At 34.1% G+C, this 24,080-nt stretch overlaps 4 protein-coding genes and 1 non-coding gene across 7 annotated transcripts in view; 1 reads left to right on the plus strand and 4 right to left on the minus strand.

The window, feature by feature from the left end:
- Cyp303a1 (Probable cytochrome P450 303a1) overlaps nucleotides 1-24,080 on the minus strand; it is a 50,115-nt gene that overhangs the window by 18,360 nt on the left and 7,675 nt on the right. The window contains exons 2-3 of the mRNA XM_081975973.1: nucleotides 23,441-23,621; nucleotides 22,155-22,223 (exon numbers count right to left, since the gene is read on the minus strand). The gene's annotated coding sequence lies outside the window, so the exon portion shown is untranslated. The remainder of the gene's footprint in view (nucleotides 1-22,154; nucleotides 22,224-23,440; nucleotides 23,622-24,080) is intronic.
- Nucleotides 127-5,424, plus strand: LOC145727284 (protein turtle homolog B). Of its 3 annotated transcripts, XM_081976799.1 has the most exons (7): nucleotides 127-279; nucleotides 334-443; nucleotides 498-740; nucleotides 797-972; nucleotides 1,023-1,152; nucleotides 1,353-1,502; nucleotides 1,769-5,424. In XM_081976799.1, exons 2-7 carry the CDS (start codon nucleotides 383-385, stop codon nucleotides 1,930-1,932), a joined length of 924 nt encoding a protein of 307 aa, XP_081832925.1. In that variant the 5' UTR covers nucleotides 127-279; nucleotides 334-382; the 3' UTR covers nucleotides 1,933-5,424. The 3 variants fall into 3 exon arrangements, with proteins under 3 accessions (XP_081832925.1, XP_081832924.1, XP_081832926.1); XM_081976798.1 differs by having other exon boundaries at nucleotides 165-443; XM_081976800.1 differs by having other exon boundaries at nucleotides 166-443; nucleotides 1,377-1,502.
- On the minus strand, nucleotides 5,457-6,908 carry sll (adenosine 3'-phospho 5'-phosphosulfate transporter 1). The gene has a single exon (XM_081976795.1). It carries the CDS (start codon nucleotides 6,774-6,776, stop codon nucleotides 5,475-5,477), a length of 1,302 nt encoding a protein of 433 aa, XP_081832921.1. The 5' UTR covers nucleotides 6,777-6,908; the 3' UTR covers nucleotides 5,457-5,474.
- On the minus strand, nucleotides 7,134-8,316 carry Manf (mesencephalic astrocyte-derived neurotrophic factor). Its single transcript, XM_081976802.1, has 3 exons — nucleotides 7,984-8,316; nucleotides 7,714-7,838; nucleotides 7,134-7,663 (listed from the first exon to the last, which is right to left on the minus strand). The coding sequence occupies exons 1-3, from the start codon at nucleotides 8,060-8,062 to the stop codon at nucleotides 7,361-7,363; spliced, it is 507 nt and encodes a 168-aa protein (XP_081832928.1). The 5' UTR covers nucleotides 8,063-8,316; the 3' UTR covers nucleotides 7,134-7,360.
- Nucleotides 17,129-17,199, minus strand: TRNAG-GCC (transfer RNA glycine (anticodon GCC)). The gene has a single exon. It is a non-coding gene; the product is annotated as a tRNA-Gly (tRNA).

The following is a 24,080-nucleotide window of genomic DNA, read 5'->3' on the forward strand; positions in this document are numbered from 1 at the left end:
AAAAGCAATTGCAGCGGAAAAGGAGAAGGTAATTTATTTAAGTATTTTTTTTATTTCTGGTTACTAGCAAATTTGATTTTGGTTTAGTTTATTTACAAATAAAGCAAAAAACAGCAATAACAACAAATGAAAAAAAAAAAACTGACAGTTGACAGAACTGTCACTTTATCGCTGACGAGTGACGAGTTTCCTTTTTTTGACCATTGACAAGATCAAAGAAAATTGATTATTGGGAAACTCAAAATATCGAACGGGAATGAAATGAGAAAACTCCAAATGGTTGTGTTTGTATTAATTAAGTGCCAATTTTCTTGACTTTTTATTTTAATATAGCGTTTCCATAAAACTAAGCTAACGAACAAAAACTATGTAATATGGAATTATGTATTGTTCTTTGGGATTCGTTTTGTCCTTGGTTTTGATTGCCCTTCAAGTTAAAAAAGGTAAGGCCCCCCTGGGTTTTGAGCTATAACTCCTTTAACGCCATAACTTTCCAGCTGTCAGTATTAAAAAAGTCTACATAGACATAGGGAAAAACATTACAATAAAATGTCCTTTAAACAATTCGGGGGATGTAATGTGGGAGAGGGAGGGCAGAATTCAAAACCACCACATGTCCATACTACCAAATGGGTCTATATTTTTGCAGGGAGTTGATAAAAGTGATTCGGGGGTTTATAGTTGTTTGAGACAAAACAGTGTGCTGGATCTTAAAGGCAGTGTAAATCTCACTGTTAGATGTGAGTTTATGTTGCTGAAGGTTTTTTTGAATTAATTTGGGTATATTTTTGTATAGCTCCCCCACCCCCTGTTATAGCCTGGATTAAACCTAGTACAATACTAGCTTTAATATTGTGGAAAGTTAATGGTACTGGTGGGTATAACATACAGCACTTTACTGCCGAATATCGCCCAGCTTTTACAAATCTCAGTTGGATTACTATAGCTCCAACAAATATAATGCCCAATTCTGTAAGTGTGTTTTTTTTTGGGTAAAACTGTGTTTAGAATTAAAATTTTAGAGACAAATTGAAGTGTACAGCCTAAAACCCAACACCACCTATGAATTTAGAATGTGGGCTACTAATCAACTTGGCAACAGTTCAGTGGTTCATATTTTTGGTACCACCAGACCGGATTACACAGAAGCAGGTATTTATGCTCATTTGCACCCTCACAATGCTTCAGCAGCATGTTGTGACTCTAGCTAATGTGAAAACTATTAACTCTAGCGCGCCACCCCTCTCTGCTCTATAAAAGTAGTAGCCCAAAGTAAGCCTATCGCCTTTCATCTTTTCTCTCCCTCTGTCTTTTTGGTGTTTTCCCTCAATTTCCTCTTTTTTTCACGAAAGAATTAGCCAGACATTTCTTCAAAGGGACCCAACACTTTGACACTAGATGGTGGACGGTGGCCGTTGGTGTTGTACTTGGGATGTTGATTGTTCTCACCCTAGGCACCTTTGTACTGTACTACAGGGATTATAGGAGATGTTCTAATAATGGTGAGTTTTATTAATCAATAAAGAATGTTTTATTAGATTGGTTTATTAATGCATGATTTTTTAATTGTTTCATTTTGTTCATTGTTTTAATTTTTCATAGACAACCAAATATGCTCATAGTGTAGTTGTCTTTTTTTTGTTTGTATTAAACAGAAAGAAATAGATGCACATAAATTATCACTAGTTTTGTTCACATCCATCATTACTAACAAAACTAACGATCAATGTTATTAGAGCAAGGCAGATTCAATTTTGGGTTTTTACAGTTGAAGATGAACCAGAAATAATCGAACTGGTGCCCAACATAATTTTGAATCCGGGTTTTGACGCGCCTAGACATCATCAGGACATCACGCCGGATGAAAATTCCAATAATGAAACTCCGCTGCGCCTTAATAACAATACAGTGGTACAGCCTCAAGACTTATAAAACTCGTTTAAGGTGGCTTTGTGGCAGTCTCGCTCCTGACATATCCGACACATTTTTAGAATGCTTAATACAAACGGTTGATTTTACGCTTTATTTAAGTTATTGCGGCTATACACTCTAGTCTAGTCAAAAATGTGATATTTTGTTTTTGTTGAAGACCAGAGGTGGTTTAAGTAGAACGAACGTTGTGAAAAGTGTTCCAAATACTAATATATTTTGCACTTGATATTAATATTATATATAGGTAGGTTTTATAGTAGGAGGAAGAAGCTTCTGAATACACCAAAGAGTACGCAATTAATCATAATAAAGTGTGTAATTAAGTTCATTCAGGGAGTGTAAAATGTCAGCTACGGTCTACTCAAGGGACGTTAATTAATGGTATAACATTATTGCATTTACAGGGTAATTCAAATTTGATTCTCACCATATTGGGATCTCGGAAACTATAAGAGATAGGAAAAAATTTAAATTAGGGCCAAACTTTTTGAACAATTAAACATGAATTTCCTAAAACTGTCGGGCAGTTACAGCAAAACGGACACCAGATTTGCGTTCTCCATGCCAAAATTAATTAAAATGACCACCTTGACACGAATATGGCAGCGGTCAGTATAGTAGACCAAGAAAAACCTTCATTTGGGCGAAATTTCGGTGCATTTTCAACAAAATCACGAATAACTTGATTATTTGAAACATTGCGTAGAGACACATCGTATGATCGTAGGTAGCTAATGAATGGAGGTATCACGTGACATTGAGTGGACACTGCTAAGTTGCCCCTTTTAGCAACGAGAGGGCGTCAAACTTAATTACCTTTTTTCGTATATTTTTCTACATATCTCGAAGACGGTTTGAGTTAGTACTCTATTATACAGGGTGGTCCAGTTTTAAATGTCAGTAATTCACCATTCTATAGCCCATCAAAAAATAAGTTAACATACATATTATGTCATTTTCCTGAAAAATGCTTCCCAAGGAAAATACAGTCCATAAATGTTCAGTTTAAAAAATCAGTTTCTTATCATAACTGTCAGACCGCTGGAGCAATTTTAATCAAATTTAGAACAAATACATATGAAATTAATACTTCCACTAATCGAAACTGTCCAGTGGTGTAAATACAAAAAGATGGTTTTCATTTTTCTGCCTTATATTCTATGTCACTATTTAGGATATTTTTCAAAATTTTCCGTTTTTTTTTACTTTTTCAATTTGACAAATAAGTATCTCTTACAAAACTCTGATTTGAAGTTTTGTTTACGACAAAATTGAGTAATTACGTTTAAAGACCCAAAACCAACCCAACCCTACATAAAAATTGTCTTGAAAACGGTGAAAATTTACTTGAGAGGCTTAAAAGCTGTCTTTGTAGTCAGATAAGTTGAAAAACTTGTGAAAACTGACTAGCCATAAAAAATTACTTTTTCTAAAATTTATTACAACAAATTCACACATTTCAACCTTGAAAATTGACTTGGACACCAAAAAGTGACTCTGAACTTATGAAAAGTGACATTAAAGGCTTAAATTTTGCATTTGAAGTAAGGTTTCATAATTTCAAAATACATTTCAATATTTTAGTCTTCAAAATAGTCTTAAATACAGAATATTGATATCAGATTCATGAAAATTGACTTGAAGACTAACTTTTCAGGTTTTTTTACTTTGTTTTTCTTCATTTTCTTAGAACTCTGAACTATTTTTAGGGCTATGAAACTGCTTTCAGCTTTGGGAAATTGAGTTTTAGGCTTATCTTCACCAAGTTTTTGACATAGCCGACTAAAAAAAACTATTTTTACATTTTTCGTAGGCTTAATTATGCCATTTCATGCTTTGTCAGTATTAATTTGACTTCTAGACGCTTCACTGTGCTTGAAGACTGAAAAATCGAATTTTAAACTATTTTTTATAGTAAAAGTTAAGTTTCAGACTCTTCATTGATGAAAGTAAACAATTTTGGCATTAAATGCTACGATATTAGTCTAAAACTTTAATTTTTAGAATAAAATTAGCCTGACTGTCTGACAGTTGTAGCAAAAAAAAAAATTTTCAAAACTGAATTTTGGAGGTCTGTGTTTTCCTTAGGAAGCGTTCTTCAGGAAAATGACATAATGTGTGTCAACTTATTTTTTGATGGGCTATCGATTGGTGAATTATTGACATTTAAAACTGGACCACCCTGTATAAAGTAACTTCTATTAAATATAACATTTTTTCGTTAAAAAGAAAAAACTAGATTTTTAACACGTTTAAAGGGGGTAGTAAACATCACGCATTTTTGGGTAAAATTTTTGAATTTAATTTTTAACTGCCTTCATTAGTTCAAGTGAACAGTAGAAATGCGACGTGAAGTATTAGTCAAAATGTCATTTTTTTATGGGTGTAACCCCAATTTAAACTTTCTCGAATCTCTTATAGTTCCCCGAATTTAAATTACCCCCTCTAACATAAGAAATACATAATCAGTGCCTCATTATATAGATAGGTCATAGTTTTGTGTCTTTAAGGGCTTATCAAAAAAGAAAAACATAATTAAAAATCAGACTGATCCTTTTTAATCATTCATTGTACCCTAAAATATTCTTATAATTACAAGTAAGAGTTGTCTAGGTATTTAAAGTATACACAGAGTGTTCAAAGAATGTCATAATACAAAAAGGAGAACTTTCCATTAAAGTAGTTTGCTGATTTTTTTTTAATGTAAAGTCACTTTTGGGGTTTTCCTTGGACACTCTGTCCAAATGGGTTGCAATTGTAATAACAACATTTTTTATACTAATTTGGTGGTACAAGATATGACAACATTGTCAAGTTCACTTTTTATTTGACATCATTTGCCTTTAACTACTGTAAATTACAAACGCTACTTTACTCTCGCAAAATCCAGACAACAACTCTAATCAATAATCGGTTGTGCTTTTTCTAGTATTAAACATTTTGTATACAATCGATTGTAATATTTATCTACACAAGTTAAAAAAATGGGGGTTTTATTCACTTATAAAAGCTCTATACACTATACGTACCGAGTGTTTTATGCTAAACTTTAGTTTAGGGTCCTACACACTTCAATTATTATTATTATTATATACCCTGCTTTTGAATATTAATTGATAACTTTATAATACTATTATATACGATCTCGCACTTAGCAAACATTCTTCACTGTCATGTATATTGTGATATTACTTGTTTAACATTTTTAAATGGGTGTGTGTGTATGTAATGTTTAGTTTTTGATTTTAAACATATATGAGAGGTTGAAGTTCTTCCAAAGAGAATAATATTTTGGTGATACTTAAAACTGCAATGTGCAATCAAAAGCTTTCAATAGAATAAGCTTCCAGTGTCACATTTTGTCAAAGCTACTACAACTAAGTCACTATGTAATGTTAACGTTAATTAAACGCCTTGTGCCTATATAGAGGTTTTGCTTTCCAGTGTCTTATACAGTTTTTTATGTCTGACATAATAAATGCTTTATTACCAGGATGGGTTTCGATTTCAATAAAACCTAGTAGCAACTTAAAACTGTATATTTACCCTTTTAATAGAGCAGCACTTTGTTGCCGTAATTTTTTAATTCTATACCCACAGTAAACCTTGAGCAACACACTGAAAAACACCAAAAACAACCCAACCACACCTAACAAGTTCACTTTGTGTCCATAAATTATACAACTTAACAGAACTGAAAAGCATTGTCTTATGGTGCTAATAATTACAAAAACTAAAGGTCCAAACTCCTCTATAGTTCTAAATATAAACATTTGACCTGAAGCTGAACAAATTGACAAAATTACAGTGTCCATGATAAAAGATGGGTATGCAAACATGAATTTGAAAGACTCCAGGAGACCTCCATGTTGTAGCAAGGAACAGAAAGTGAAAATACAAGAAAAAAAGTTAACAAAACACATCATTTGGATGGGTTGCACTTCGTAAACTTTGAAAAGCTTTTGTTGCCAATTGGATGTGAAGCTGTCAAAAGCTATGTAAGCACACAAAAGAATAACCCCACTGAATACAGTTGCATTGTTGCCTTTGTCCTCTCCAGTGTCCAGCAAAAAACACAACATACCTATAGATAAAATAAAAGCAGTAACATACTCATAAAACTCATACTTTGTTTTGGAAACCACTTTCCCCATTATCATTACAGGGATGGTTTTACTGGCTTTGGCTAATACTTGACTAGGAAATGACACATATTTTAAAGCTTCATACTGGCACCAAGAACTCATAATATTTGAAAAGGAACAGAAAACATATTTGTATAAAGGACATTTATGTCTAGGTTGTCTGGAGCAGAAAATTACCACTGCTGCCATAACAAAAGCTAAAATTCGATTGACAAACACTAAAAATTGTGAGTCTTTAAAGTAAGCCCCTTCACCAGTTGAAGATGTGTATTTTTGAGTCATCACCTTCTCCTGGAGTACCCCCCATGATAAATATGACACTTGTAGTCCAAAAAAATAAAATAACAGCAATGTAATAGTCTCCAACTGTGTCCTCGGAGCTTTTGTGGGGTTAAGTCCTGGGGGAATCACCGACGGCAAGTCGTCTTCCCCAAAACACGTCCGAATTACAGCTCCAAAAGGTCCTCGGCCACTTACATTCAAATAGTTGGTTTTCTTCACATATTTGTATATGATAAAGCCAGGTAGGAAAACGGTGGAGTAGCCCAAAACGTTCCTAATACCGTGCACGATCCAGGCGGAATGTAGTGGAGGGTTTTGTACCACGTCCAAGTTGAGTACCAGCAAATTGAGGCAGTATACTAGTAATACTGTTGAGGTGATTATGAGGAGAATGGCCAATTCAACTTTTCTGGCCATTGCTTATGCCCGCATTCAACGCATAGTTAAACTAGTCCTTTTATCTATCTGTTTTTTTTGTACTAAATGGATTATTTTTTATTTAAAGATAAGAAAAATAAATAAACAATTAAAAATTGTTCTTTGACTTCATTCTACTTGACAGTTTGACAATTGAAGGCAGGAACGGTCATTGTCAGAGTGGTTTTATAGGAGACGTAGGACAAAATTAGGTTAGAATCGTCGTTTGCCCTACGTAAACATCAACAGTTCTATAACAGTGGTTGAAGAGAAAGTATTTTATTACCAATCACATAAAAACAAACAAAATCGATTCGGTAAACTGAAAACCGTAAAATGTCCAATTAAACAAAATAATTGCAATAACAATACTGTTTATTACAAATAATGTAAATATTCTCTTACATATTACAAAATAATTTAACTTACAACATACAAAAAAGACATGTTCATTCAGTTTTTTGAGTTGGTGAAACTTTATGTTGTTTTATAATAAGAGAGACTGGCTAACATTCCACTCAAAACTAAAATGCTATTCCAAAGAAGAGTTTCAGGACAATAATTTCCACACAAAAAAATCACATTTATAACTCAGTGTGCCTGGGTTTCAGTTCCTCTATCCTTTTCAGATATTCACTTTTTTCAATGCAACCCTCACACTCTTCTCCCCAGTCATTCAGGATTTTTTTTAAGTCTCTGACTTTTAGTTTCTTTAAGTCAACTGTATTAAGATCAATCTGAACATCATAGCGCAGCTCACAAATTTGTGTATCTTTTTTCTTGAGTTTTTCACAAATTTTGTCTGACGGTAATGACCAGGACATTGGTTTGGATATTTCACCTAGAATGCCAGTTGCTGACTCTTCCAACCCTCCAATGTAGTAACACTGTAATGAGGAAAATTAGTTGAAAATTAACACTTTTTACCAAAACTTACAAATCGATTCTCTTTGTTCTTAAGATCTGTACAGTACGCTTTGAATTTCTTCTCAATCGCTTTGTGGTCTTTAAGTGTGTCTTCGGACAGAGTGTTTCTGAATTTGTCCAAGACTTTAATACACACTAAAACATATGTCAGCTTATTGGAAAGTTGTTACAAGACAAACACTATTGATTTTAAAAAGCAATCAATTAAATTATACTTTAGGGGTGGTTTTAAAGGGAGGTAACTACCCTGGAAATTGACTGAAGTGAAGTTGGTACTTACCCTCGCATTCGCCTTGTTTAAGGGCTTGCGCCGATAGGACGCAGGCAAAAAGGGCCAAAAGCAAAACTTGGGGCTCCATGTCCTGTTAGATTTTTGTGGAAAAAAACCCTATAGAGATTGGGAACGGTAACTTTGAGGTTAACCCTTGGGTTTTCGTCGGTTATGTATTGACTTAGGGAGAAATCACAGAATATGCTACGTAGACAAGTTCTTGGGAGTTGAAGCACCAAACACTTAAATAATCCACATTGAAAACCACTTTTTCTAGCAAGCAAATCAAAATATTCTAGATTCTATTGCCGGAGTGCCTGGTAAAATGTCAGTGTTGGCGAACTGTGATTGGTCCACGTCATTCGCCATGTCAATGGCCGACGGAAGTTCATTGGTCGGATGCTTGACCTGTTCGTTTCAAAAGTGCGGACAGCTAAACTAATCCAGTCACGTGACCGCCACAGGTAAACTTAATACACGCTCAGGTGATTGACTATATCAATTTTGGAAATACTCTGACCTAAGTTTTTTATTAGTTGCTTGTATAACTGGTTGCCTTAAAGTTGTATTGAAAGCATCAGAATAATTTGTTCTTTATACAATTTGGTTGGTTATAACAATTTATTCTTTTTAAACCGAGGAGTACAGAGGGTACACGGAAATAATAAAAAAAACTGACGGTTTTTGACAAAAAATTGTCGATTTTGGAGGTTATTCTAAACTTTTTGACTTTTTTTTTGAATTGCAATATTAAAAACATGAAAATCTAGAGAGGTAAAGTATATGGCTTTTTCCACCATTTTGTACTAGTTTATATGCTTTTTCAAAATATGTAACAATTAACGAAGGGTTATTTAATAAACTAAATTGTAGTTTTAGCGTTAAGATTATTTAAAATTAAAAACTTAACTGACTGTTATTATAATTTAATTTCTTAGAAGTGATATTCAAGAATTATAGCATCGTGCGTTATGTATTGGCAAGCAAATGTGACATCACGATGGCGCAATTTGACAGAATCATAACTTCACCAACTGTCAAGTGACGTCGTGTATTCACTCTGATGTAGTCAATATAAACAAGGACTTAACTCTTGGGTTGTCACTGTTGTCAGATGACTTTGTGCTGTTCGATCAGTATCAAGCATCAAACGAACAAAATTTTGACAGCTACGTCGCACCATTAAGCTATAAAAGTCTAATTTATCAATATGTATTTGCAACAATGGTGCACGATTTGGTAACCACAATTTGCTGTCGTACTTATTATCGGAAGGAAGTTTTAATGCAAAAGGTGTAGCTAGATACACCTTGAAATATTTTATTAGTCACTTCGTGACCGCCTATAGTCAAAAAATTTCATTATTTTGACCCAAATAGGCACGGTAAGAGTGTATTAATCATTCCCGACCTGTCAAGGCGTGTAATTAATATTATTATAACACTTTTATTGGCCAGATACGCCTCGCCTCTTATTGAAAAAAAACTATTTGACTTTCTTGAAAACCTTTCCAACCCCGTTCAAATTACGCATAATAAATAGGCCAACAGCTTACGTCACGAAATAATAAAGAACCCAGTTCGTCTTGTAAATTATAAACAATAGAAATAAAACCATAATTTCGACTCTTTAAAGTCAAGGCTGGCGCACCGGCGAACTGGTACAGGATATCCTTAATTCCGCACGTTCCGAGTAAAAAAAAAGGTACCACTTTTTTCGGTACCGAGTTGGTTCACTTTTTTTTTTCTCTTTTTAATAACGTCCGCTTTTTTGTTGCTCGAAAAGAGGGCGGGCGTTAATATAACGCTCCCAGATGCGGAAGAAACTCAGTCAGTTCCATTGTTGATTATTTTTTAAATCCTGTTTCAACTTTGCCACCTGAACTGAGTACTTTGATAAGTACCACACCTTTAAAATGAATGAAAAACTGGAATCATAATGTATTTCAGATAGTGCGTATATGATACCACTGGTGCATTCCAGATTTAAAGTAATCAGACTGTTTTATTCTATTATATTGTTAGTAATAATTAACAATTCAAATGCCCATTGTTACAGAATGACTGCAAAAAAACACTCGTAACGCAAATTCCTTTTTGAACAGAATTAAAAAAATATTATAGTGTCGGTTATTTTAAAATAAAAGGCGTGGTTTCGATTGCAAAATTTTAGATGGCGCCACTGACTAGTACACTTAAATTCTTAGAAATGATGGCCTGTACATATTTTGTGTCAGTGGCACTCAAATGATATATTATTAAATGCGAACTTTTCATGAAGGTCATTATCCGCACAGGGGAATGTTTTGCCCGCGGCTACGTACGCAAGTCTCAATAAAGTGAAAGGCAGAAAAATGTGTAACGATGACTTCTTATTGCGACTTGTTGTGATTTTTGTTATATCACAGGATGCAGAGTGTTTTCGTGTTTCTTAAACCTTCCAACTTTCAGCGACTAATATCCATTCCAGAAAAAAAAACATTGTTTCGGATCGTGACCACTCTAGGCATTGTAATGTCGCTGCTTTTTTTTGACAGTCGCCAAGAACATGGTCGTTGACAGCAGGGATGTAAAAAAAATTCCAGAAAATTGTCGGTAACTTTTTGAAAAAATTGAAAAATTTGAAAATTCGAAAATAATTAGTTTTTTACATTTTTGTACTATTTGAAGGTATTCAGGTAGTTGAGTTTAATTTTGAAAATAAAAAATTTTCACTTGAAATTTCTTGACAATTCTAGTTTTTAATTTTTCAACAGTTTTATACAGGGTGTTTCAAATAAGCGAGTTATAGACGATTTTCTGGAAAAGTGTATTGAAATTTTATCTAAATTAAGGGATAAAGGGATTTTTTGGGCCTACTATCCTAATGGCGACCATTTTGGATTTTCCTTAATCAAAGTGATTTTTTTAATTAATTTGAACCAGGGGAACACAAATCTGACATTTTGCTCTAACTAGCACCGTCTCGGAGATGACCTTGAAATAATGTCAATTTTGACACTTTAGGGCGTGGCACTCTTGCAAAATGACATTTTGACAAATGACACTTTACGTTATTTTTGTACTATTAACGCTGAAGGAATTTTGAAATCAGGACCTAGAATATTCTTGACAAATCTAGTTTTTAATTTTTCAAAGTCAAACGGTGCGTGGAACCAAAAAAATGTATAAAAGGTAAAAGTGGCATCTCATTGAGGTGCATATGTGGAAAAAATATCAGACCTCTAACCTGAATTGTTCCTGAGATATTGAGCAAAAACTGCAAAAAAACGAGAGTCAACTTTCACGGCCTCTAGCAGCTAAATGGGACAATTTAGCCGTGCCCGCTCAACGTCACGTGATAGCTCTATTTATTATCTTTCTTTTGTTACACGATGTGTTTATACAGGGTGTTTTAAATAAGTGAGTTAGGAACGATTTTCTGGAAAAGTGCACCAAAATTTTGCTCAAATTGGGAATTTCTGCTTTCGAGGAGGGTGGTCAAAGTAAGGTTGCTAGAGCAAAAACAATTGAATGTCAATACAAACATTTTAGAATCAAGTAGGACTCCAAAAATTTAATAAAAAATTATAAGTGTGGTTTGTTGCTCAAATTTGGGACACCCTGTATACTGATGGATTATTTAGGAATAAAGTATATACAAATATCTACAAGATTCATATTTGGTATTTTTTTTATAAAATGAAAATTAAACAAGTTACAAGGATGTTAAAAATTCATTGAATCACCCTGTAAACTACTCCATTGTATTGTCAATAACTCGGTTATTTTGACAGTTATAGGGTGGTTCAATACACCAATTTGTAGCCCTCGAAATTCTCTTTTGACCACCCTGTATAGCGTTTTTACCTAAAACGTCGAATAAAGGAGTTATTTACTGTTAAAACTGAGTTGTTTGATTTTGACAGTTTTTACTTTGACAGCCCATAACTCTGTTATTCTGACAGTTGCAGGGTGGTTCAATATACCAATTTTTAGCCCTTGAAATTGTCTTTTGATCACCCTGTATATCATATATTGTAAAAATGTCACGCTACCGAGAGATTAAAGCTTTTATACCGGAAATGTGTTGTCCAGAAAGGATAAATTTATGAATAATATTTTTTTTAAAAATTCACATTATTTTGAAAAGTGTTGAGGTTAGGTATACAACATTTTTCCGAAAGTTTCCGGTAATTTTCTGGAAAAAATTAGAAAAACTAAAAATTCAAAGACCAACCAATAATGCACTAATATTTAGCGTGTTGACAGAAGTTAGAAGAGAGTCATATAACGTCACAATACCATCTTCTTCACAAATCCACCGCAGTAACACAGTACAGGAGTTTTGACAGTTGACAAGTTGACATTGACAACGTCAGTGACCTCGTGATCGTAGGCGGCGACGCTGGGGTGCGTTCAGAATTATCGGTATACAATATCAATGCTAAGGAGCACGTTAGACATTTAACTTCACTTGGCATTAGTGGTAATACACAGTGGTCGTGGACAAAGTATAGTATTATCCTCGTTTTTTATGGCCAATTAATCCCACATGAAGTAATTTTCCGGTAAATTTCCGCTTTTCCGAAAATTACCGCTTTTACATCACTGGTTGACAGTGCAGAAATCAGTTAATAATAAATGAATTAATGATTTACTACACGTTTTTAGAATCTATTTTAAATAACAAACTGACCTGTTCCAAGTATAGGTCAAATTATTTAACAAGTATATTTTCAAGTTACGTAGATCGAAAAGAATTATGGCGTGTCAAGACTAATAAAATTCATCATCATCACCATGAGTCGACGATAACAATCTGGTTTTCCCCGGTAATTTTGTTTTTTTTTTATAAGACGCGATGTTTTAGCTTAATTATTGTTTACGATCTCAGGCCGGCCACCACTTATATAAATCATACTGGGCAGGTTAGGTAACGTCGGCATTTTTAAACGAAAAAAAAAATTTAAAAAGGGTTCAAAGTCTACTAGATTTGGTGTACGAAGAGAAACTACCTTTTGGGTTTTAAGAAGAAAAATCAGACAGGTACTGCCACTTTCTTTGTTGTTGTAACTTCGACCTCCACCTTCTACAAAACGATGGTCAATGATCCCATGCTGGTACTTTCTACCGTGGATAAACCAAGTTCGGTGATGGATTGGGTGAGAAGTACTAAATCTTCCGTTATGTTGCAACTTGTTATGTGGTGCCACTTTTTTTGGGTTATGATACCATATTTGGAAAAATTCACTTTTGGCCCTAACAGTAAAATGTAAGTCAGCGGGATATTAAAAAAGAACAATTACCAAACACACGTATAAATTGCACACTTTTAATTAATTTACGATAGATGAATAGAACATTAATCTTAAATGTAATTGCGTTGCAATTATTGAATATCGATAGATACGTGTAAGGAGGTGGCCGCATTTTTTAACCAACTAAAAAAAGTGATGTTTTTTATAATGTTAAATAAACTATTTATAACCAACCTAGTTAGGTATTTAGGAAAAGTTTGAATTTATGTGTCCTGCGAGTCGAATCTAGCAAAATGCGCAAAAAACGAGAGTTGGAGTTTCCAAACGTGTTCCATACATAATTTTGACAATTTGAAGACACTAAAAATGTGTCAAGGCAATAAAAGTACTTCAGGATTACTTTTTGACAATCTGAACGCAGTAAAATGGCTTGCACCACCGCCCTCTGTACAAGAAAGCCTAGAATGTCACTTTTAATGGCGGCGTTAGCGGTTTTCGTTTTATACACAAACCTATACAGATGCAGTAGAAAATATGTTTTTTTTTTTAATTTTTTTGTCTAGTTGATTAGAAGTTGTGAGTGAAAAATCAAAGAACGCTTTATTCCTGATCCAGATATGTATAGATCCAGTCCAGCCAAAGCAAGTTTGGTTAGAACCCTTTGTCCTGGAAAGTACAACAAACTAATGTGAAAACTGCTCAATCAAAGAAAATTTGGAAATCCTTGAGGCTAGGTAAGCAAAACTGGTAAATGGGTTTTATATTATTACCAAGACCTTTCTTTTAAAATGTAAATGTGCCAATGGAACTTCTAAAAGCTGTCCTGTTTCTTCAGAGTAAACCTTTGTTGCTCTCAAAATGCAGGCGGCCTCAAAACTCAAATACTATGTATGTAAGAGGCAATAAGTTTACTGAATGAGAAAGCATATTGTACTTACTACTGAGTATTGTGTTGGAGTAAAATCATTCCAGTTCAAAGCTTTCAACCACTGTTGGGTTCGAGCAGGGTTTTTGGAAAGTAAAAGACTGACACTTTTGGGCCTTTCGCCAAATTGGTTTTACAATTTGGCAAACAACAAGTGGACGGCATATTGTAGAAGCAATAGAATTTAAGTTAAAAAACCAACAACAAATTATAGACCAATGAAGGAACAATAACAATAGTGATAACAAAATAAAATGAACACAAACCACACTTTCACTAGAACAATAAATATATAATAGCAAACAAAAATTACTTTGGCAAGTAATCCCAAGTCTTGACTTTAAACCTTAAAAATTAATTTAATCATCGAAAAACTCAATTTCCACAATACAAACAAATGCAAACTGTCAACCACTATTTCGGCCATATTGGAATTTTTGGCATGCACCTTCTTGGCTTTCTTATACAGAGGGCGGTGTTTGCACCAGTGGTCAAGACAGTAAGAAGCTTTAAACATCAAAATTTGACATTCTGAAAGGAAATATTTTGGATCAAAATTGAATCATTGATGTTGTTGATTAATTGAGTACGAAAATTGCAAATAAGTGCGATATTGGCTTGAAACTATTTAATACTGTTAACAGGTCTCTCTCTCTCTCTTGTGTTTTTAGCAGTTTCCCTCCATTACTCTGTCTGACATGCTTCTAATGCTGTCCTGGAAAGATTTTCCTGTAAATTGCTTCCTCTACCTTCCCTTAAGGTCGAATAAGAATAAGTTTTTCGAGATTGTCATCTTTCCTCCTGCTGACATGTCCAAAATACCTGAGAATCAGTTGTTTGATTTTAGTTGACAATCTGACTTGGATGTTAAGTTCTGCGGTCTGTCCAAGAAGTCCTCAGTAGTCTTCTCCAGACCCACATCTCAAACGCATCCAACATTCTGCTGCGTTGGAAAAACGAGGGTTTTACTAATTTGCATTTTGTTGTGGTGGTTATATGCCGATCTTTCCAAATTTTGATGAGTTTGGGCCGTTTTGGCAAGAGCTATCCTTCTTCTGATTTCTTGACTTGAGATAAGTTAAGTTATTTCCTCCACGTTCTTGACATCTTTAATATTAGTGCGATCTATTAACATAAGTTTCGTTTTCTGAGTAACTCCCGTTAACAGGTCTAGCCATTGTAATTACAATTCATTGAAAACTAAAATGAGTCTTATTGACATCACATTTGGTTTTAAAATATTTTAAAATATCAAGCAAACATTTACTGAATTTTGTTTGGAGGACTTACACTTAAAACACCTTGAAAAGGATTATTCAAAGTTATTTATTAATATCAAACTATTTATTACTATTATTAGTAAAAGGAATTAGCGTTAAAAATTATGTACCGCTGAACTTTGATTCACTAATTACTATCCCAATTAGCACTTTTTTTCCCAGTCGTGATTGCATGAATATTTTTAGCGGTGCTTTTAAAAATACTGCAAAACGACGACGTCATCTACATAGTATGCCTTATAAACTGATTCATGACCTTTGGTAACAAAATAGGAATTTTTGATAGTAACCTTGACTGGTATTTACAATATCGACATTTCTACCGAAAAATTACAGAAAAAAACCACTACATCCGGATAGTTGTCTAAACATCGCCCACCGTAAAAATTCTTTACATTTTACTAATTTTTATTGGAGCTAATTTGACTTTGAAATTTGTGTTGGCGCCTTGTGCTGTTTTCCAGTCAAACAATAAAAATATTGTTTATTCCAAATTAACTAAAGTGACAGATTTTGGATGGTGGTGACAATTTAATTATTTTTGCGCTGCTGGAACAACGGAATTTCCAAACTTTTCGGTGTTTGTTGTTTTGTTCTCATTTTTGGTCGATGACTATGCTAAAACCAACCTGCGTTCAAAATTTCCATATAGCGTATATCAAATCATTAGCATTTAGAGATGACAGTATGCTAATGAAACGAGGGTGAAAGTGCGGATGTTTCACTTTGCAAGCAAATCTAATCATTTGCATTTTTCGCCCATTGTCTAATTAATACTACGATACACATAACATTTTAATGTATGGCAAAAATCAAAGTAAATTAGGATGACGTAACAATTAAAAAACATTTACATTTCCAAGTAGTAAATTACAAATACTGTGTGTCTAGCAGTTACCAAATTTTGTAGTGTCTTTCGAGTTATGGGATAGGAAAGAAAAAATAAAAAAATTACAAAAATAATATAGAGTAGCTCTCTTCTTCTTTTCTGTTACACTTTAGTAACAAGCTAAAAACGTCCTAATTGGTGGATTATATCATATTACAACCCTCAAATACATCAACCCATAAAATACGGTTCTAAGGTAGTTTTTATTAATTCCATTAATAAGTTCAGATTTGTCAGATTTGACACCTATAAACGTTTACAATCTCTTTTTTCCTCTTCTTCGTTTAACAATCTTAGGAACATTTAAAATGATTAATTGAAAACTTTTTACTTACTCTTTTAGTAAGTTTCTTTATTGGGGTTTCAAAATAAGACATACTCCATCTGGTGATCAGTTTTGAAACAAGTTTCGGGCATTCCAGCTGTCATTTCTCCGTTTATTTACGTTGATTTTGGTTAGGAAAGGAACAGTCTAAGAAGCTTCCAAATAACTTATCTATAGAAGCTCTCAAATTCAAGACAGTCTAAAAGCTTCCGTATTCCGTATTAAAAGTTTCTAGAACCATCCATAAGTTTTCAGAATTATAATATATAAATAAATTATAATTATGTTTTTTTTTTAGACTTTTTTTAGAAAAAACTGTCCTACTAGGTAAAAACACTGACAATGTTGAGATAACAAAAAAAATGCTTTAGGTAACAAAAAAGGACTTTTCAGTGTTCTAACCTTCAAACTATCCGATTTATGAGGGCGTGTATCTGCGGGAGTAATGTTAAGTGTATGAAGTAATATTTGTAGTAAAAATAAATAAAAAAGTAACTGCATCGACCGGGAATCGAACCCGGGCCGCCCGCGTGGCAGGCGAGCATTCTACCACTGAACCATCGATGCTTGTTAATAAGAAACCTTTAAAAGCTATATAAGCCGCGGGAGTACTAATTAACCAAAAATTGAAAGGTGAAAAACCTAGCTTAGTCTGACTGTAACTTAATAAGCCATCAAAGTGTCCTTTTCCTAACAAAAGTGATGTCTGTTTTTCAGGTTATGGGATTGCAAAAATGTGCTTAAAACTGTCATTTTGTCACTTCGTGGGTTTGACAAGCAATTTGTCCCTAACGGTCCTTTCAAACTTTGTCCTGCTTTTCTCCCTGTCTGTACCAAATTTTTTAGTGTTTTTTGGGTTATTATATAGGAAATTTAATGAGGATTCCAAAAATGTGCTTAAAACTATCATTTTCCCACTTCAAGTGGGTTTTACTACCAATTTCGTACCTGACTGTTTTTCGAAACTGTGTTTTTGTCAGTTCAAACTTTGACACTGTTTTTCTCTCTAACTGTACCAAATTTTTTAGTGTTTTTTCAAGTTGTTGAATAAGAAATTTAATGAGGATTCCAAAAATGTGCTTAAAACTGTCATTTTCTCACTCCACGTAGGTTTTATAGGTGATTTTGTCCCTGACTGTTCTTTCAAATTGTGTTTCTGTTAGTTCAAATTTTGACACTGCTTTTCTCCCTGACTGTACCAAATTTTTAAGTGTTTTTTCAAGTTATTAGATAGGAAATTTAATAAGGATTCAAAAAATGTGCTTAAAACTATCATTTTCCCACTTCAAGTGGGTTTTACGACCAATTTTGATCCTGACTGTTTTTCCAAACTGTGTTTCTGTCAGTTCAAACTTTGACACTGCTTTTCTCTCTGACTTTTTTAGCGTTTTTTAGGTTAATGGATAGGAAATTTAATGAGGAATCAAAAAATATGCTTAAAACTGTAATTTTACGTGGACAAGATAGTTTGACAAGCAATTTTGTCCCTAACTGTCAAACTGTGTTTAAAAGTTTCAAAAATCTGGGTTTACAAAATGGCTACAAAAGTTCTCTTGTAGTATTCGACACAAAACGTATTTCTGAGATTTATGACAGTGGTCATGTGACTGCCTAGCTAAATTATCCTATAAAAACCACGTGATATCTGTGACTAATGTCAAAACTTGCCTAAAATTTGCAAGAATTACAGTTTTCGAAACTTTTACTGGTAAATTACAAATACTGTGCTTCTAGCAGTTTAAATTTTGTCATTGGTTGTTTTTTCCTGTCATACTGAATTTTACTTTCCAATTTTCCCGTACCTTGCCGTCACAGTAAATTTACGCTTATCACTAATAATTGTGATTTTTTTTTTTAACTATAAAACGTTGAAACATATGAAATACGCGTGATTTGTGAATTATTCATCCGATGTTTTACCTTGTCCGATCATTTTTTTGAGTTTGTTGATTTAGTTTTTGAATTCAAGGTAAATAATATGGCCACGTGCTAGTTTTCTTCTATCCCATTAACATTTATGCGTAATTAAGATCGGTTAATTAGTTCTTAGAGCCATTTTGAGTCTACTTAATTTGAAGATGACGCGACTGTTACGATTCCAAGTAATTTTCCTTGTTAATAATAATTGACTCGTTGAATTTTAAAGATTCAGCTAGAAACTTCCTTGTACGTGCGGTTTTTACGTAAATGAGCCAGTTTGTTCGTCGATTAATTAAATAATGAAACTGGTATTAACGTATAATATTTTAATTCGAATCGTGGCGCCGAGACACGTCGGAATTTCCACGTCAGAACATTTGATTTTGTATAGAGAAGAAAATATGATGTACGACACGAATAAACATGTTTATAATCGTAAAATAGTACAGGAAATCTCATAAATGGTGGTTCCTAACCTAACCTAACCCAGTGTTTTAATTACTGACACCTGACGCCATATTGAATTTAAAAGCACATGCGCTGACAAAATGACACTTTTCAAGCTGCATCATGCTCAAAGGTAATAAAATAATACTTTAGGTTATCCTGTGTGTAAGTATTAAAAAACGCACATTTTTGTGTCCTTATAATTAGTTTTGCTTGAATAACTCCAAAGTAGGCAGTGCATGCGTTTAACATTTTAATGGCCGCAAAATTGACGTAACAATGACGTAATGGAACAAAATAATATTAAAACCAACTGTCAAATTACGTAATCGTTACGTCAACGTTGCCCGGAACGCTTGATGAAACGTCAAAATTATACTGCATCGATATACATGCACAGCCTACTTTACCATTACTACTTAACTACGACTACTGTCAAAGTTGTCAGAAAATTGTTAAAGTGTCCGGAACTCGACTATTTTAACGGAAAATCTAGAAACAAAAGAGCGAGTTAGCCTAACCTAATCTAACCTAGCCTAACCGAAACCAACTAAACCAAACCTAACCTAACCTAAATACTCAGTGCTACAGGGCAACCTAAACATGTCACTAGAAAATGTTTTTGGTTTTAGAGATATTTGAGGTGAAAATTTGTCTCAAAACCTTCTGGAGACAGTGCTTTGAAAGTCACTGCGTTCAGTTTCAAAAATTATGATGACGCTATGTTTAATATCACGAAAAAGCAGCACACTGTTGCAAAAACGACAACTTTGTATCTTTAAAAAAATAAGGGAGATATACATAAATTCAAATATCATATATTATAGTTCATATTGGCTTGAAACAAACCGTTTGCTCAATGGGATTTACCATAAGCATGTAAAAGGATAGCAAGCAAAAATAGACCATATAGTAACGCTCGCCACGTCAATAGGGACAGTAATTTTAAAAACCTTGCCATTTCGAAACGAATCAACAGATTTTAATGCGGTTTAGACTGTCATTGGGTTTGTTTTATTGGCTTCTTACTGATGTACAAATCTTTCACACCAAACCTTAACCTAAGCAACACTTGCTTATGGAATGTAGGAATGTAGGAATTGTGCAACCAATGAAGCAGCCTTCAAAGGGTTAGTTCTAATAGATATCAACTGTTCTGTTCTTCATATTCTGTTCTGTTAGGATCTTTCATTGCTCCCAAAAATCAATATTGGTAAGAATTCTCTGTATCCCAATTTGACTGATCTGCCATCTCATTTGCCTTTATACTGGTGTGTCCCGGCAACCACTCCAATTTTACGCAATAGTGGTCGTTTTAGTTCTTCTCTACTCCTACTCTTTCTTTACTAAATGGCTTTCTGACGTTTATGGTTGACTTGACAACTGATTTTGACATGAAGACCTCTAACCAAAGAATGAGTTAACTAGACGGTTATTGATAAAGAAATCCGGTCAATTTATCTAAACAAAATACCTCTGGGACTTCCTCCTCGACGCTCAACTTAATACATATGCATATCAAAAAAATGGTCGATGCTAATGAACGAACATGAATTTGGTCGATTGTTGGTGTTCCGCGTATCGCCAACAACCTTAAAACCCCAACAAATTAATATTCCGACACCGAAATTCCTATATATACGTAAACGACAACAACAAACACCCAAAACAACCCGAGAGAAAGAAATGCGTCTATATTTTCAAACTGGCTCATAATAAAAAAATGTTGTTTACCAAAAAAAGAATTTGGGAAAGTCCAGGCAGTTTTACTTATTAGGCTCGGTTCTGAGTTATCGTGGTGTTTACGACCCCATCACGACCGGTCCGTAGGTGGATGAAGAAGATTTGATCAATGATTTGGACGATTGGAAAAAAGAAGATCCGAGAAAAGTTAAGTTTATAGTCGAGCATGTCGGCATAGGAATGCGGATTTGACCAAAAAAAAACCTAAACAATTCGGCCATAAAGCGGCAGATCCACCTCGTTAAAAAACCTTATTTTGAATTTGGAATTCCCCAGCCCGGTTATACATTTATTAGTTTTTTTCCCCACATTCTTTACGAGTCCGACCAGAATTTGTAAAAATGCAACCTAATTTATGCCTTCATCTGCATATCACACTATCAATTTGACCCTTACAAACACTCGTTGACCATCAAACTGTTTAACGTGCTAATTGTTTATTATTGATTTTTCATGGACGTTTCCACCTTGACATCACTTCCTCGTATCAACATTTTTTATCAATATGGTCTGCAAGTTTTTCCCACTGTACTATCACAACCGAAAAGAAAAATCAAAACATTCGGAGTCGCATAAATAAACAATAAATTTAAGAGATCATCTTCGAAGACCCGAAGAAGGTCGGACAGCGACCTTGCTCGATGGCGAATTCTCGGCGCCTTCGAGTTGTTGTTTTGCACCAGGAGTCTGCCCCCGTCGACGATGATGTTTGCCATAAATGACAAAGTCGACGATTACTCTATTATGCCAATAAGTTTTTAGGCAGGCAATCAAAAGTGGGTTTGTTTTAGTTCATCCAGCTAAATTGACTAGGAAAAAAATTTTGATTCTAATGAATTCAATTGTAAGTGTATATTTTAGAGATTTATTTGATCTATGTGTCGCTCTAATTAATAATTTTTTTATTTGGTTCTAACAAAAAAAAATGCACTGATATGGCAACAATGCATGCAAACTGTCAGCATTCCAGTAATCTGACAGATAAAAGCTTTGTTCGAGTTCATGACCCGTTCAGGAACTAATTTTTGCCATCTGCATGGATCGGATAAGTATTGCTGGGTACTATTTTACAGGACTATACATAAATTATCGTGCAAATGGTCCAAACCCATATTCGAAACAGTTCAGAATCAATAACCTTAACAAAGGCCGCATTCGTTTTCAAGCTCCATGGACCGAGCAGAGCGTTTTTGACGTCACGATGACGTAATTTGACAGTTGGTTAAATTATGCTTTTGTTAAATTACGTCATCGTGACGTCAAAAACGCGCTGCTCGCTCTATGGAGCTTGAAAACGAATGAGGCCAAAGACAAGCCATTTTGAAACACTGGACAAAATATTTCTGTTTAGCAAAAAACAGAAATATTTCTTTAAAACTGCATAAAAGAAACAATAAACAAAAACTACTCACTGTTTCAATCAATATTTTCCAGCTTCTTCCATCTTCTTCCTGCTTATGTAATAAATCTTCACCGATGCACTGAAACAACAAAAATTGTGATGGACGCTTTAATTAGAACCACGATGCATTTTTTCAGCATTTTCACACCCGCAAATTTAAAAATAATGTGTGATTGTTTATTCGGAAAATCGGAAAAATCAAACATTTTCTCGTAATGGCGGACGGCGTTCACCCACGCGTCACCTTTACCTATTCGGCCAATAGCGAACGTGCAAAGCCACCTTGATTTATTTTACTTGGATTGTCAAATCAGCCGTGGTTTTGCCAGCCATTCTCGTTCCGTCAAAAAGAAAAATTGCTTTAGCTAAATGTACTAGACACTTTGATTTATTATTAAAATTTATACCATAAATTTATAAATAAGCCTTTCTAATTTAACTATATTGATAAAATGTAGTTTTGACCGCTATTATATTGGCCTGTTTGACCGTTGATCAGCAGTTTTCATCAGATGACCAAATTAACAAATAACAATGTGGTGTCACGTGACATTTGTTAAACTGCAGTTTACCATAGAATTTTGATTTTGACAGGTTGAGGTTACAATCCGTATACTACGCAGTATGGTCTTGAATAGGTTTTTAGTTTAGAATGTTAAAAAAGGGGCTAGTTTGCGTCCACAGGGTCGTTTTCTCAAGTAAGTACACATTTTAAATATCTTGGTGTTGTTGCTTGGTTAAATTTGCAGTGGATTATTTATTTCATATAAATTGCTTCGATTTACCTACCTCTTAACAGCGATAGGCATTTTGGCTAAATCCTGCTGGTGAAAAATTCTGCTTAGTTATTTGAATTTAAACTGAAAAAAATAAGGCACAACAATAAACTAAACACTAGTTTTTAACTCGACAAACTTCTCGTACAAATCTAGGATATACACAATGAAAAACTGTAATTAACAAAAATGGTAGGTTGGCACAGTAATTATGCATTTACAAACCGGCATCGATTTACTATTTTAGAAAAAATCCGGTCAAAAGTCCAAAAATCCATAATATTAATTAACCTCAAATCTGTCGCCTATTCCACATCGCGGAACGCTCAACATAGCTCAGTGCGCGCGCCCCCATACAACACAAACCTGTACTACAATATGCCACATGCAACGTTATACATTTTTCCAAATACAATGAGATGACGTAACAGACAGGTTGTTGAAAACCTTTGAAGAACCATAATAATTATCAACTCTTTGTTAATTCATATTTTCCGAAGTGCACCTATTCTCTTGTTACCTGTGTAAACATTCGGCATACATCAAAGATAGATTTTTTCTCCTTTTTTATAACGTTCGGACATTATTGCGCTAAGACCCTGAATCGCTTTCTAATCCATTAATATACATGGGCTGATAAGTACCATTTCCATTCCAGTCGAATTCAAGCAGTTATTGGATTTCCTTTCACCGGGAAATTTCTGAAAACAATTTGTATGAGCTGAATGTTTATAATTTTTCAGTAATCATCCGCATTCCTTGAAAAAAAATGTTTTCTGGAAAAAATTACAACTTTCCGCACTGTCAACGTTTTACACACCGGTTTGCGTGTCGCAAGAGAAAAAGAGAAATTGCTGAACGCGGTAAACTCGTATTGTTCATGAATGGTAAACCCATGAACTTGAATCGAGAAAGTTATTACAGTAAAATTTACGCCCAATTAGATTTTAATACCGTTCAAAATGGTATTCATTTTAATCGAAGTGGGGGGGCATTTTAATGGAATCCGATCGATGAGGCTACGTTCCGGTTTCTCGATGGTGCGAAGATTCCGGATAGGTTACGTAAAAAGAGAAAATTATGATGAAAACAACGACAAGCAGGTATTCGGCTCGTAAATCGTATGGGTACGCCCATAACAAAAGCGCTACAGAGAGAAA

Source organism: Ips typographus, linkage group LG3 (assembly GCF_016097725.1).
Source record: "Ips typographus isolate SLU linkage group LG3, UJ_Ityp_2.0, whole genome shotgun sequence".
In the NCBI taxonomy this organism is placed as follows: domain Eukaryota; kingdom Metazoa; phylum Arthropoda; class Insecta; order Coleoptera; family Curculionidae; genus Ips; species Ips typographus.

Excerpts from the sequence above, each read along its gene's own strand:
- sll (XM_081976795.1), bottom strand. The coding sequence starts at position 6,776 with ATGGCCAGAAAAGTTGAATTGGCCATTCTCCTCATAATCACCTCAACA.
- LOC145727284 (XM_081976799.1), top strand. The coding sequence starts at position 383 with ATGTATTGTTCTTTGGGATTCGTTTTGTCCTTGGTTTTGATTGCCCTT. Across the intron at positions 741-796 it reads TGTAAATCTCACTGTTAGAT|CTCCCCCACCCCCTGTTATA; the intron begins GTGAGTTTATGT and ends ATTTTTGTATAG. Across the intron at positions 1,503-1,768 it reads TAGGAGATGTTCTAATAATG|TTGAAGATGAACCAGAAATA; the intron begins GTGAGTTTTATT and ends GGGTTTTTACAG.
- Manf (XM_081976802.1), bottom strand. The coding sequence starts at position 8,062 with ATGGAGCCCCAAGTTTTGCTTTTGGCCCTTTTTGCCTGCGTCCTATCG. Across the intron at positions 7,839-7,983 it reads TAAACAAGGCGAATGCGAGG|TGTGTATTAAAGTCTTGGAC; the intron begins GTAAGTACCAAC and ends CATATGTTTTAG. Across the intron at positions 7,664-7,713 it reads AGAACAAAGAGAATCGATTT|TGTTACTACATTGGAGGGTT; the intron begins GTAAGTTTTGGT and ends TCCTCATTACAG.